This window comes from Nomascus leucogenys, chromosome 18 (genome assembly GCF_006542625.1).
Source record: "Nomascus leucogenys isolate Asia chromosome 18, Asia_NLE_v1, whole genome shotgun sequence".
NCBI classification, from domain to species: domain Eukaryota; kingdom Metazoa; phylum Chordata; class Mammalia; order Primates; family Hylobatidae; genus Nomascus; species Nomascus leucogenys.
The window spans coordinates 92,383,497-92,397,987 of record NC_044398.1 but is presented as its reverse complement, the minus strand read 5'-3'; the positions used below and the strand labels follow the sequence as shown (position 1 = coordinate 92,397,987).

At 47.1% G+C, this 14,491-nt stretch overlaps 1 protein-coding gene across 1 annotated transcript in view; it reads right to left on the bottom strand.

Annotated features, from left to right (window-relative positions):
• Positions 1-14,491, bottom strand: part of TVP23A (trans-golgi network vesicle protein 23 homolog A) — a 50,027-nt gene that overhangs the window by 4,553 nt on the left and 30,983 nt on the right. The window contains exons 3-4 of the mRNA XM_030798244.1: positions 1,773-1,917; positions 256-345 (exon numbers count right to left, since the gene is read on the bottom strand). Coding sequence (XP_030654104.1) covers positions 256-345; positions 1,773-1,917 — 235 coding nt within the window. The remainder of the gene's footprint in view (positions 1-255; positions 346-1,772; positions 1,918-14,491) is intronic.

The following is a 14,491-nucleotide window of genomic DNA, read 5'->3' as shown; positions in this document are numbered from 1 at the left end:
GCTAGTCTCAAATTCCTGACCTCAAGTGATCCACCCACCTCCGCCTCCCAAAGTGCTGGGATTACAGGTGTGAGCCACCGCGCCCGGTCTATTTTGCAGACACTTTTGCCACACCCATGTTTCACCAGGGCACCGGCAGTGGTGGCTTTTGTGTAGGGCAGGAATCAGATATGCACAAAACTCCAAAGGAACCCACAGAAACTTGCCACACCCATTATCCCCGCTCTGGTTAGTTCAGCTCGTCATGGAGAATACCTTCCTGGCTTCAAAGATCCAGTGGCTCTTCCCATCTTCATCTATCTGGTTCCACCATCGAAGGCCCACCAGGAGTCTTCCGGTTACATTCTGAGGACAACAGACAAAGGACTCTGAGCAGGTCACAGGCAAAGAGGCTTATTCACTGTATTGATAAATAAAAGTTCCTTGATTCATTTCAGACTTGTACTGGGAGCAGGAAGAAAAAAGGCGTTGAATTGTAGTGGATTCTCAGATGTCAAGGCTTCTAGGTTTCAACTAAGCTCACTTTAAAAAGTTATACACTCCCCCCACAAAACATATATAATTTATATGTTCATATCATATATGTTTTAAATATATGTATTAATTCATATACAAGTGATATGGTTTGGCTGTCTCCCCACCCAAACCTCATCTTGAATTGTCACTCCCATAATTCCCACGTGTTGTGGGGGAGACCGGGTGGGAGATGATTGAATCATAGGGGCAGTTTCCCCCACACTGTTCTCATGGTAGCAAATAAGCGCTGCAAGATCTGATGGTTTTTATAAGGGAAACCCCTCTCGCTTGGCTTTCATTCTCTCTCTCTCTCTCCTTTTTTTTTTTTTTTTTTTTCTGAGACAGAGTTTGACTCTTGTCACCCAGGCTGGAGTGCAATGGCACAATCTCGGCTCACTGCAACCTCCACCTCCCGGGTTCAAGTGATTCTTCTGCCTCAGCCTCCCAAGTAGCTGGGATTACAGGCACGCGCCACCACGCCAGGCTAATTTTTGTATTTTTAGTAGAGACAGGGTTTCTCCATGTTGGCCAGGCTGATCTCAAACTCCTGACCTTAGATGATCCTCCTGCCTCAGCCTCCCAAAGTGCTGAGATTACAGGCGTGAGCCACCACGCCCAGCTGGCTTCCATTCTCTCTCATCTGCCACCATGTAAGATTTGCCTTTCGCCTTCCACCATGACTGTGATGCCTCCCCAGCCACGTGGAACTGTAAGTCCATTAAACCTCTTTGTCTTTATAAATTACCCAGTCTTGGGTATGTCTTTATCAGCAACGTGAAAACAGACTAATACAATAAGTTTTACAAAAAAATGCAAAGTCATATGGGGTTGTCATGTGCAAGAATGACAACTGACATTTGACCAAAGCCATTTATTAAACGCTAAACAATGCATTTTTCCCCTTACCTTTTTTTTTTTTTTAATTTTTTTTTTTTTTGAGATGGAGTTTCACTCTTGTTGCCCAGGCTGGAGTGCAATGGCACGATCTCAGCTTACCACAACCTCTGCCTCCCGGGTTCAAGTGATTCTCCTGCCTCAGCCTCCGGAGTAGCTGGGATTACAGGCATGCACCACCGTGCCCGGCTAATTTTGTATTTTTAGTAGAGACAGGGTTTCTCCGTTCCCCTTTTAAGTGACACTGCTCAGCACTCTTAAGCATGTCTCAGGAGTCTAAACCAAAGTACCTCTTGGTCCCACGCACATAGGGGACAAGCCTCGTGTTTCGGGAGTGGTGACATCACAGGAAAGGGCCTCACCTTCACAGACCAGAAGTCCAGGGACAGGAGGAACAGCACCGTGACAAAACAGCCCACAAAGCTCTTGCTGAACCAGTCGCAGCACACGTAGGTGACGATGGCACTCACTCGGAAAAACAGGTGGAAAAAGGTGGCCAAGGGGTGTCTAGGAAAGGACCCAGAAGGCACCCTCACTCCAAGAGCCAAGCGGATGGTCACTGAACTCCCGTTACCACTTCAGACTTTGCTGGGGGCATTAGCATGGCTCAATGGAATGTTCTCCCTGGTGCATATGAAGCAGAAACTCAGGCTGTAGCCCTGGGGACACATCATTAGCTCAGCAGTCCCCAAACAGTCATGCTGACACCGTTTTTTTTCCTCCCCTTCGAAGAATCCAGTACTTTCCCACCACTTAACTCCAAATATCACTTGCCCTCTTCGAAACACGGTCATCTTTGAAGTGAAACGTGACAGCAATCACTGCCTTCCCACCTAGCAGAGATGACGGCCAGTTCCCTAAAGGTAAAGGTTGGGTTTTTCCGCCGGTCACTGAGCTCCAAGCTCACACGCAGCCCACGGGGCAGGTGTCTCATGTCATCAGGGAATGTGTGTTCCTGGACAGAGGGAAACATGTGACCTGTGAATGGCAGGTCTAACTCATCATAGTTGCTCAGTGGTGAATGGCACATGAATCCTGGCATTTAATCTAAGGGAAGGTGGTTCTTGTTCACTGTGCCTTTAGACACAAACCTGGCCAGAAAGAAGAGAGGGAGCCAAGGGGAACATGCTCATCCTATGCAAATTGCTTTTTTTTCTTATTTTTTTTTTCTTTCTTTTTGAGATGGAGTCTTGCTCTGTTGCCTAGGCTGGAGTGCACTGGTATGATCTCAGTTCACTGCAACCTCCACTTCCCGGGTTCAAGCAATTCTCCTGCCTCGGCCTCCCAAGCAGCTGAGATCACAGGAGCCTGCCACCACTCCCAGCTAATTTTTGTATTTTGAGTAGAAACAGGATTTCAACATGTTGGCCAGGCTGGTCTCGAACTCCTGACCTCAGGTGATCTGTCCACTTCGGCTTCCCAAAGTGCTGGGATGACAGGCATAAGCAACCACGCCTGGCCTTATTTTATTTATTTTTTTAATGTAACTCTGATACAGGCCAGGCACGGTGGCTCACACCTGTAATGCCAGCACATTGGGAGGCCAAGGCGGGCGGATCACCTGAGGTCAGGAGTTCAAGACCAGCCTGGCCAACATGGTGAAACCCCATTTCTACTCAAAATACAAAAATTAGCTGGGCATGGTGGCGGCCGCCTATAACCCCAGCTACTCGGAAGGCTGAGGCAGGAGAATCACTAGAACCTGGGAGGCGGGGGTTGCAGTGAGCCAAGATCGCGCCACTGCACTCCAGCCTGGGTGAGAAAGTTAGACTCCACCTCAACAAATAAAAAAATAAAAAATAAAAAAACAAGAAAAGAAAGGTTACCAAATTGTATAGAGCAGGTGATGGCAGTGGGTGATGTGGGCCAGACAGAAGACACTTGTGGGTTTCGGTTTCTTTCTGTGGTTTCCCAGTTTAAATAGAGCACACAGGTAGAGAACGATACTCAATTATGATCAGGAAATCAATGGCACGAGCCCAGTTGTTATACCAGAAAGGGTTTCAGATCCAGACCCCAAGAGAGGGTTCTTGGATCTCATCCAAGAAAGAATTCAGGGCAAGTCCATTGAGTAAAGTGAAAGCAAGTTTATTAGGAAAGTAAAGTAATAAAGAATGGCTAGTCTATAGATAGAGCAGTCCTAAGGGCTGCTGGTTGCCCATTTTTGTGGCTATTTCTTGATGATATGTTAAACAAGGGGTGGATTATTCATGCCTCCCCTTTTTAGACCATATAGGGCAACTTCCAGACATTGCCATGACATCGACATCTGTAAACTGTCATGGCGCTGGTGGGAGTGTAGCAGTGAGGATGACCAGAGGTCACTCTCATGGCCATCTTGGTTTTGGTGGGTTTTAGCCAGCTTTTTTACTGCAACCTGTTTTATCAGCAAGGTCTTTATGACCTGTACCCTGTGCGACCTCCTATCTCATCCTGTGACTTAGAATGCCTCAACCGTCTGGGAATGCAGCCCGGTAGGTCTCAGCCTCATTTTACCCAGCCCCTCTTCAAGATGGAGTTACTCTGGTTCACCCGCCTCTGACACAGTGATGGATGAGAATGAAACCTGCCCCTCAGCGCAGGGGAGGAAAAGGGAGGGATGAAAGGGACTCTTCCCAGCACCAGGCAGCTGTGCAAAGCAGACCCAGTACTGCCAGATCCAAGATTTTCATGAGAAGTCAGAAATCAAGACTTGCAATGGGAAATCTGATTTTAAATGATGGCCACTAATTCTTTTACTGAAATATCACAGTCTATGTTTCTCACTGGCCTGCAAGCAGTGAGCTTGCAACCTCTGGATTAGAGTTACAAAATGTTGTGGGCTTTGGAAAATGAGAGGCAGAATGGGGTGGTCACAGAGGTCCACACAGAACTGCAGGGGAAAGAGCCTGCTCATTCTCCCCAAGAAGAAATGGAGTCAGAGACAACAAACAATAGGCGCCTATAAAACTGTGGGGTTTCCGACCCCCAGGGGAATGTTAGGATTCAGAAGCAGACTTCATAGTGACTTTTTGCATGGCAAAGCACCAACTATTCACCAGGATGGGTCTCATCTGAGCCTCTCAGGCTGTTGGCTCTCCTGGTGACCTGAATGAAAACCAACCCAGGAAGTGCACCCAGAATTTAAGAATTAGACAGGATCAGGTCGGGCATGGTGGCTCACATCTGTAATTCCAGCACTTTGGGAGGCTGAGGCAGGCAGATCACGAGGTCAAGAGATTGAGACCATCCCTGGCCAACATGGTGAAACCCCATCTCTACTAAAAATACAAAAATTAGCTGAGTGTGGTGGTGGGCGCCTGTAGTCCCAGCTACTCGGGACACTGAGGCAGGATAATTGCTTGAACCTGGGAGGCGGAGGTTGCAGTGAATTGAGATCGTACTACTGCACTCCAGCCTGGTGACAGAGCAAGACTCCGTCTCAAAATAAAAAAAAAGAAGAAGAAGAATTAGACAGTATCACCAGGCGTAGTGGCTCACACCTGTAATCCTAGTTCTTTGGGAGGCCAAGGCAGGCAGATCACTTGAAGTCAGGAATTCAAGACCAGCCTGGCCAACATGGCAAAACTCTGTCTCTACTAAAAATACAAAAATTAACCAGTTGTGGTGGCGGTCGCCTGTAATCCCAGCTACTCAGGAGGCTGAGGCAGGAGAATCGCTTGAACCTGGGAGGTGGAGGTTGCAGTGAGTCGAGATGACGCCACTGCACTCCAGCTTGGGCAACAGAGCAAATCTCTGTCTCAAAGAAGAATTAGACAGGATCACATAGAACTTAAAAACTTCCTGGAGTGTTCCAGAAGGTAAGACTCTTGGGTGTCTCTTTTTGCTGTAAACCTTATTGAGAATTTCCTAACTTAATAAAATTTTGTCCCTTGCCCCTGGAGATAAATAAATGCTCTTTCAATAACTGAAAGTTCTTTGAGGGCACAGACCATGTTTAACATATTTTTATATCCCCAAAAGCACCTGGTATTTAAGATTCTCGGCAAACATATTTGTTATGTTGAACTTTGTAATCGAGTCAGTTAGAATCACTGGAAACATCAGTCCTCTTTGTAGAACAATACAAATGTAAAAACATATAGAGGGTCAGGCGCGGTGGCCCACACCTATAATCCCAGCACTTTGGGAGGCTGAGGCGGCTGGATCACTTGAGGTCAGGAGTTCGAGACCAGCCTGGCCAACATGGTGAAACCCTATCTCTACTAAAAATACAAAAATTAGCCAGGCCTGATGGCAGGCGCCTGTAATCCCAGTTACTTGGGAGGCTGAGGCAGGAGAATGGCTTGAACCTGGGAGGTAGAGGTTGCAGTGAGCTGAGATCGCACCACTGCACTACGGGGCAAGACTGCATCTCAAAACAACAAAATAGGTAGATCTCAAAAAAATGTCAGAGTGTGAGCCAAGTGTGCGCTGACCCATGGTAAAATGTGGAAGTAAATGCATTCGAATAAATCCCCTGCCCACCCACTTCTTTTCTTTTTTCTTTTTAGCTGTGGCTCTCCTAAAATAAAATGCAGAAAAATTTCCAGTTGTTGATAGCTTCCACTTAGCTGGGCCCCGATTAACTCAATGGAAAGTGGTGTTACTCAAACAGAGTTCAAAGCCCAAAGCAAGTAGAAGAGGATGCCGGTTGCCCTTTTAAATGTTGCTTTAATCCTATTTCGTGCAGGTTGCTCCATCAGCATCCTCCACGTCCTCATTCAGTGCCTATCTGGAGTTTGCCCAGCCTGTGCCTCTAGCTAATACTGTGTCATCTCAGAACAGTTTTCCAGTGTTGAGAGTTTTGAAAGTCATGGCTGAAGTCCTGTCCACTCGTCTCTGCCATTGGGTCCTCCATCCTCCTGCTCCCCGGCAACATGGAGCACACACACACACCCCACCAATCAACTCCAGTTCCCAGCGCCATTGCTCTCCAACTCCGCCCTCCCAGGCACCAACCTGGGAGGTTGCCCCTTGAGAGGCAAACAGCATAGTGGGCATGGCACCAGCTGCGTGTGTTCCCGGACCAACTGAGAATCAGGCGGCATATTCTTGTGGCCCAAAAACGAGATGCAGATGAACTGAGAGAGGAAGTTTTTATTTCTGTAGCCAGTTACAGGGAGAAGACCTAGAAAATATCGCCAGGCCAACTTAAAATTACCAAGTTTTCCAGAGCTTATATACCTTCTGAGCTATATGTCATGGGTAAGTTGGCATTCATCTAAAATAAGTGATTGGCCAGTGGCGGTGGCTCACGCCTGTAATCCCAGCACTTTGGGAAGATGAGGCAGGCAGATCACTTGAGGTCAGGAGTTCAAGACCAGCCTGGCCAACATGGCAAAACTCCGGCTCTACTAAAAATACAAAAATTAGCGGGCGTGGTGGTGCGTGCCTATAATTCCAGCTACTCGGGAGGCTGAGGCAGGGGAATTGCTTGAACCTAGGAGGCAAAGGTTGCAGTGAGCCAAGATCGTGCCACTGGACTCCAGCCTGGGCGACAGAGCGAGACTCCATCTCCAAATGAATGAATGAATGAATGAATGAATAAAATAAAATAAAGATTAACTTCTTTTAATCTATAACTAACATCTGAGTCCTGAAGACCTTCCTCTGGAGCCTCAGTAAATTTACTTAATCTAAATGGGTCCAGGTGCTGGGGTGATTACCCTTATCTTGTCTCCTGCTAAATCATGGGGGTTTGGGGAGTCTCTTCAGACCCCCAATAAACTTGTTTGTGGAGGCCTGGGGAGTTTCTTCGGACCCCCCAATAAACTTATTTAAGCCTAAATGGGTCCTGTTAAGAATTCCTTCATTATCTTGTCATACTTCAAGGCCCAGGAAAGGCCTGGGCACAACTCTGGGTGGGCTTTTGTCACATTCCAGCCTTTGTATAAGGGCACTGGCTCTCTCAGCTTTTACTATTTAACTTCACCACTCAGTCAGTGCTGAGACAGCTGTTATGGAGGCCTATGTTAGTGAGACCTGGCCTGCCACCCATGGGCTTAGGCGCTAGACCACCAGCATTGCAATCCTGGCTCTAACCTCTGAGTAGCTCTGTGGTCTCCCCTAAGCTACTTAACTCTGTGATCCTTCCATCTCCTCTTCTGCAAAATGGGAATGCCAACAGGACCCACTTCCTAAAATACTGAAAACATTGGGTGAGGGTGGTACATATAAAGTGCCTGAAACACACAGAATGCTCAAAAATAGGTGACAGCCATTACCATCTCAGTCCTCCGTGTCACTCGAAACAACAGTTCCACCACCAAGAGCTAAACTGTGAAATTCCCCCTCTGACCACAACTTTCTCTCACTCCTGAGGGGACTACTTTTTGTCTTTGCAGGGATCTCCCAAGACTCCTGGGCCCCTCACATTCCCCCAGATGAACGTTTATCATGTTCAACTTGAACAGGTGCTATTTCCACACAGTATCCAACATCCCCAACCCCAGCCAGGTAGAAACCCATTGTTTCAAGAAGAGGAGACTGGGTGCTAACGCCTATAATCCCAGCACTTTGGGAGGCAGAGGTGGGCAGATCACTTGAGATCAGGAGTTCAAGACCAGCCTGGCCAACACGATGAAACCCCATCTCTACTAAAAATACAAAAATTATCCTGGTATGGTGGTAGACGACTGTAGTCCCAGCTGCTCAGGAGGCTGAGACAGGAGAATTGCTTGAACCTGGGAGGTGGAGGTTGCAGTGAGCCAAGATCACATCATTGCACTCCAGCCTGGGTGGCAGAGTGAGACTCCATCTCAAAAAAAAAAAAAAAAAAAAAAAAGAAGAAAAGGAAAAAGAAGAGGTGAGAAAATCACACAGTGATGAAAGGGGGAAATGGGATTACTCAAGTAAAGTGTTGTCAAGGCAGGGAGAGTCCTGATGGGGGCTTCTGTTCAACTTTCCTCTCTTTCTAGATCCATTTATGCAGCTCTGGGCCCTTGTCATCCATTGTCTTCCTCCCTGGAGGGAAGCACAGTAGATTCTCAACCTGGAATGTGCGTGAAAGCCACCTGAGGAGGTCTCACGTTGTGCACAGGACACAAGGATTCAGATTTCAGGTGGGACCTGGACATGAATTTCACAAAGAAAAAGCACAGCTCTACCCAGGTTCAGCAAACTACAACCTAAGGGCCAAATCTGGCCATGGCCTGCTTTTGTAAATAAAGTGTGGAGTCTTAATTAGGGAGAGTCAGCTTGGCAGAAATGAGGGAAAGCAAAAAGAAAAGGCAGATAAGCTATAAATCTCCCTCTGTTCATGGTCCAGAACACACAGCCCTCCTTCACAAATAACATAATTTTTTTTTTTTTTTTTTGAGACAGAGTCTCACTTTCTGTTGCCCAGGCTGGAGTGCAGTGGTATGATCTCGGCTCACTGTAGCCTCCGCCTCCCGGATTCAAGCGATTCTCCTGCCTCAACCTCCTGAGTAGCTGGGATTACAGGTGCATGCCACCACATCTGGCTAATTTTTATATTTTTAGTAGAGACGGGGTTTTACCATGTTGGCCGGGCTGGTCTCGAACTCCTGACCTCAGGTGATCCACGTGCCTCAGTCTCCCAAAGTGCTGGGATTATAGGTGTGAGCTACCGTACCTGGCCAAATAACACAACCTTCCTGCACCCAGCTGTCATCAGACCCTCAGCTGATACAAAAATCACAAGTGAACTCACTGCAACCTTGGCATTGTCAGTACTTCACAAAGCCCTCTTCAGCACACAGCACAAGCACTATCCTAGAAAATCCCCAGCAAGCCTTTGTTTCCTGGCAGTCAGCTCCTCTCTTGCTGGCCTGCCCGTTGCTCCTTTGAAACGTACTTCCATACTTTCTCTAATAAATCTGCCTGTCTTTACCTATAACTGTCTTGGTAAATTCTTCTTAACCCTGTGCCACCAGCCCCAGGTAGTTGCTGCTCACCTGTGTCATAAAGTTTTGTTGGTTTTGTTTTTGTTTGTTTTGTTTGTTTTTAAGACAGGGTCTCACTCTGTCTCCCAGGCTGGAGTGCAGTGGTGTGATCAAGGCTCACTGCAGCCTCGACCTCCCAGGCTCAAGCACTCCTCCTATGTCAGCCTTCCAAGTAGCTGGGAATTCAGGCAGACACCACCACACCTGGCTAATGTTTAAAATTTTTTGTAGAGATGGGATCTCACTATTTTGCCCAGGCTGGTCTCAAATTCCTGGGCTCAAGCTATCCTCCCATCTTAGCCTCTCAAAGTGCTACAATTACAGGTGTGAGCCACTGCTCCCAGCCTGTAAATCAAGTTTTATTGGAACACAGTCACACCCACTCATTTGCTGGACGACCAAGCCCAAAATACCCAGAGAGTGTGCCAACCCCTGCTCCAGACCAGCAAGAACAACTTGGTGATGACATTAGGCTCCCTTCAAAGCAACCCAAAATGAAGCAAACTGCTCCTACCTGCTCCCCAAACCCACACCCCAAAAAATCTGCTTTCAAAAGCTGTGGGGTGGTTGCTGCCTGACTGGCAGAATCCCAAGGGGTTGTGTTCTTTCTTGGAGTGGGTGAGGGGGGTAGTGATTGGGAAGGGATATGAGGGAGAATTCTGGATGCTGGGATGTTCCGTATCTTTATCTAATGACTACACGTGTGTAAAAATTCACTGAACCATATGAATCTCCTGTTGGAAGCCGCTGACCAAAGCCAGCCTTTGCAAGTCACTCTGAACATTTTACATGTGATACAATCCAGCAACTACAATCCCAAGTGTTTACCGAAGTGAGCTGAAAACGTACATCTGCACAAAAAGCAACACACAAATGTTTATAGCAGCTTCATTCATAATTGCCAAAACTCAGAAGCAACTAAGATGTCCTTCAATTGGCCAGGTGTGGTGGCTCATACCTGTAATTGCAGCACTTTGGGAGGCCGACGTGGGCGGATCACTTGAGACCAAGAGTTCCAGACCAGCCTGGCCAAAATGGTGAAAACCCATCTCTACTAAAAATACAAAAAAATTAGCCGGGTGTGGTGGCGCGTGCCTGTAGTCCCGGCTGCTGTAGAGGCTGAGGCATGAGAATCACTTGAACCCAGGAAGTGGAGGTTGCAGTGAGCCAAGATGGCAACACTGCACTCCAGCCTGGGTGACAGAGTGAGACTCTGTCTCAAAAAACAAACAAACAAATAAGATGTCCTTCAATAGCAGAATGGATTAACCGTGGTACATCCAGACAACAGAATGTTATTCAATGCTAAAAAGAAATGAGCTATCAGACCTCAAAAAGGCATGGGGGAACCTTAAATGTATATTGCTTAGTGAAAGAGGTTAATCTGAAAAGGCTGTGTATGGACAACTTCCACTATACAACATTCTGGAAAAGGCAAAACTTAGAGACAGTAAAAAGATCAGTGGTTGCCAGGAGTTCCAGAGGGTGGGGAGGGATGAATAGGTGGAGCAGAGGGGATTTTAGAGCTGGGAAACTACTCTGTATGCTGTTGTGATGGAGGATATATGACATTACGTATTTGCCAAAACTCATAGAATGGGCTAGGCGTGGTGGCTCATGCCTGCCTATAATCCCAGCACTTTGGGAGGCCTAGGGGGCAGATAGCTTGAGCCCAGGAGTTCAAGACCAGCCTGGCCAACACGGTGAAACCCTGTCTCTACTAAAAATACAAACATTAGCCAGATGGTGCATGCCTGTAATCCCAGCTACTGGGGAGGATGAGGAAGGAGAATTGCCTGAACCCGGCAGGCGGAGGTTGCAGTGAGCCGAGATCTCGCCACTGCACTCCCGCCTAGGTGACAGAGCAAGACTCTGTCTCAAAAAAAAAGAAAAAATATCAACCTGGGCAACATGGTAAAACCCCATCTCTACCAAAAAAAGAAAACAAAAAAGAAAGAAAGAAAATTAGCCAGGCATGGTGGCACACTCCTACAGTCTCAGCTACTTGGAGGGCTAAGGTGGGAGGATGGCTTCAGCCTGGAAGGCGGAGGTTGCAGTGATCCGAGATCACACCACTGCATTCCAGCCTGGGCAACAGAGCAAGACCTTGTCTCAAAAAAAAAAAAAGAAGAAAGAAAAACCTCATAAAATGTACAACACCAAGAGTAAACCCTGATCTAAACTATGGATTTTAGTTAATAATAATGTATTGGTTCATCAAGTTTAACACATATACCACACTAATGCAAGATGTTTAAAATGGAGAAATTGGGGGAGAAGGGGAGTATATAAAAATTATATGAACTTTCTCCTCAAACTTTGCTACAAAACTGAAACTGCTCTAAAAACAGAGCCAGGGCCAGGCATGGTGGCTCACACCTGTAATCCCAGCACTTTGGGAGGCCGAGACAGGTGGATCACCTGAGGTCAGGAATTTGAGAGTAGCCTGACCAACATTGTGAAACCCCATCTCTAAAATACAAAAATTAGCTGAATGTGGTGGTGGGCGCCTGTAATCCCAGCTACCTGGGAAACTGAGGCAGGAGAATCCCTTGAATCCGGGAGGCAGTGGTTGCAGTGTGCTGCACCACTACACTCCAGCCTGGGTGACAAAGTGAGACTCTGTCTCAAAAAAAAAAAAAATAGAGCCAGGCCAGGCGTGGTGGCTCACGCCTATAATCCCAGCACTTTGGGAGGCCAAGGCGGGTGAATCACCTGAGGTCAGGAGCTCAAGACCAGCCTGGCCAACATGGTGAAACCCCGCCTCTATTAAAAATACAAAAATTAGCCAGGTTTGGTGACGGAAGCCTCTAATCCCAGCTACTCGAGGGCTGAGGCACGAGAATCACTTGAACTGGGAGGTGGAGGTTGCAGTGAGCCGAGATCACACCACTGCACTCCAGCCTGGGTGACAGAGCAAGACTCTATCTCAAAAAAAAGAGCCAGAATTTATAAAGGTGGGTGGACATAGGTATGAGGCTCTGTCTAGACAGAGTACACAGAGAAACTGGGAGGAGGCACAAACATCACCGTCCCACAACTTCTAAAGTAGGTCTGATTTGGGGGTGTAAACCCTGAATATCTGAGACAGGTCTCAGTTATTTTAGAAAGTTATTTTCCCAAGGTTGAGAACACACTCAGGAGGTCCTGACGACATGTGTCCAAGGTGGTCAGAGCACAGCTTGGTTTAGTACATTTCAGGGAGACAGGAGACAACAATCAACTTATGTAAGATGAACATTGGTTGGGTCTGGAAAGGCGGAACACCTTTCCAGACATCTGCTTCTCAGATCTAAGTGACTATACTCAATAAATAGTGTGGAGACCAGAACTCTGAGCGCTTTGCAGCCTCTGATTTGCTCTGGCCCCCTGGTTCCCACCTTTATGAACTCTTAACCTGTCTCTTCTCATTCCTTTTTCACCACCGGACTTTGGGTACCCTACGGGTGGCGTTGAAGCTGGTCCCCAACAGAGACCGGCCTGACCAACATGATGAAACCCCATCTCTACTAAAAATACAAACAATTAGCTGGGAGGGGTCTTCCAGGTCATAGGTAGATTAGAGACAAATGGTTGCATTCTTTTAAGTTTCTGATGAGCGTCTCCAAAGGAGGCAATCAGATATGCATTTATCTCAGTGAGCAGGGGGGTGACTTTGAACAGAGTGGGAGGCAGGTTGGCCTTAAGCATTTCCCAGTTTGACTTTTCCCTTTAGCTTAGTGATATGGGGGCCCCAAGATTTATTTTCCATCCACAGGGGAAGGTGAGTTCATCCTAAATTCGGCAGTGATCTAACAATGTCTTTAAAAGTTGTCCTGTGGCCAGGTGCAGTGGCCTGTAATCTCAGCACTTTGGGAGGCTGAGGCAGGAGGATCACTTGAGGCCAGGAGTTTGAGGCTGCACTGAGCTATGATCAAACCAGTGCACTCCAGCCTGGGGACAGAGGGAGAACTTGTCTCAAAAAAAAAAATACCCTTTACTTTGAAAACAGTACTCTTTTTTTTAAGCCCATCTCCAACGAGAATTCCTCATGAAACATCACATTTTAAATTCTGTGTCCTCTTTCAGACACTCTGGAAACCTTCCTGCTTCTCAGTATGGCAGGCCTGAAGAAAGGCATTCTCTTCCCTTCTTGGTTTTCTTTGCTCTGTGATGATGTCTAGAATTTGCTTAAAAATAACCTGAGTATGCGGGGGTGGGAGGGGGTGAAGATGAAACGAGGCACATCCTGGTGATGACTGGGGATGGGCAATGGGAACATCAGGTTCATTGTTCTCTGTACTTTTACGTAAATTTGAATCTAAAAATAGAATAAGAAAGAAATAGGCAGAAGCAGCCCTGACTTTGCATTGAGGCCAGATGCCTTTTGGGATAAACCAAGCTCACGGGGCTGATATTCGGGGTGCCTAGATGGCCCAGCTGTGGTCCAAACAAAAAAAAAATTTAGACCTAAAAATCCCCCATTGAGTAATGGACCATTAGAGCTGGATGCATGAAGAAAATTCCAGAAAGCAGGTCCTTTCTTCTGGGCTTACCAGTTCCTCTACAAAAAAAGAGGCCACCCCTCTATGAAGTACAAATGCCCAACCCTCCCTGCACCTGGCCAGCATGGTGCGGGGAAAGCCAGAGGGTCCAGCCCCACGCTCCTGCTCCATGCTTGCTGGGTATGCAGTCCTGGACAAAGTATTAAACCCTTTTTGATATAGAAGTTAAGAAGAAATTATTTAGGCAGATAGTGAGGATATGAGAGTCCTCTGTAAGGTTTTCCTTTTAATGAGAAGCAGCCCCATAATTATTTTCTTTCTTAACAAAGAGCAGCCTGTAAAATCTAGCTGCAGACAAGCAAGCTGGAAGCTTGCACAGGTGAATGCCAACAGCTGTGCCAATAGGAAAAGGCTACCTGGGACTAGGCATGTTCAAAATGGCGGCTCCATCATCTCTTCTCCTTTCCAGTCACGTGTACAGTAAGGGGCAGGCAACATGGGGCAGGCAACATGGCGCCAGCCAAGTGGAAAGCTCATTTGCATAATAAGATTAGTGTGGGGGAGGGCAGCCTTCCGTGAGCGCTATGTGAACGTCACCCCTGGTCCAACCAACCTGTGGGCTGTACGTAAATCAGATACCGCCTCCTCAAGCCTGTCTATAAAATTTGGTGCAGTGTGCAGTGGGCTGGTTTTTTCCCTTTCAGAAGCCCC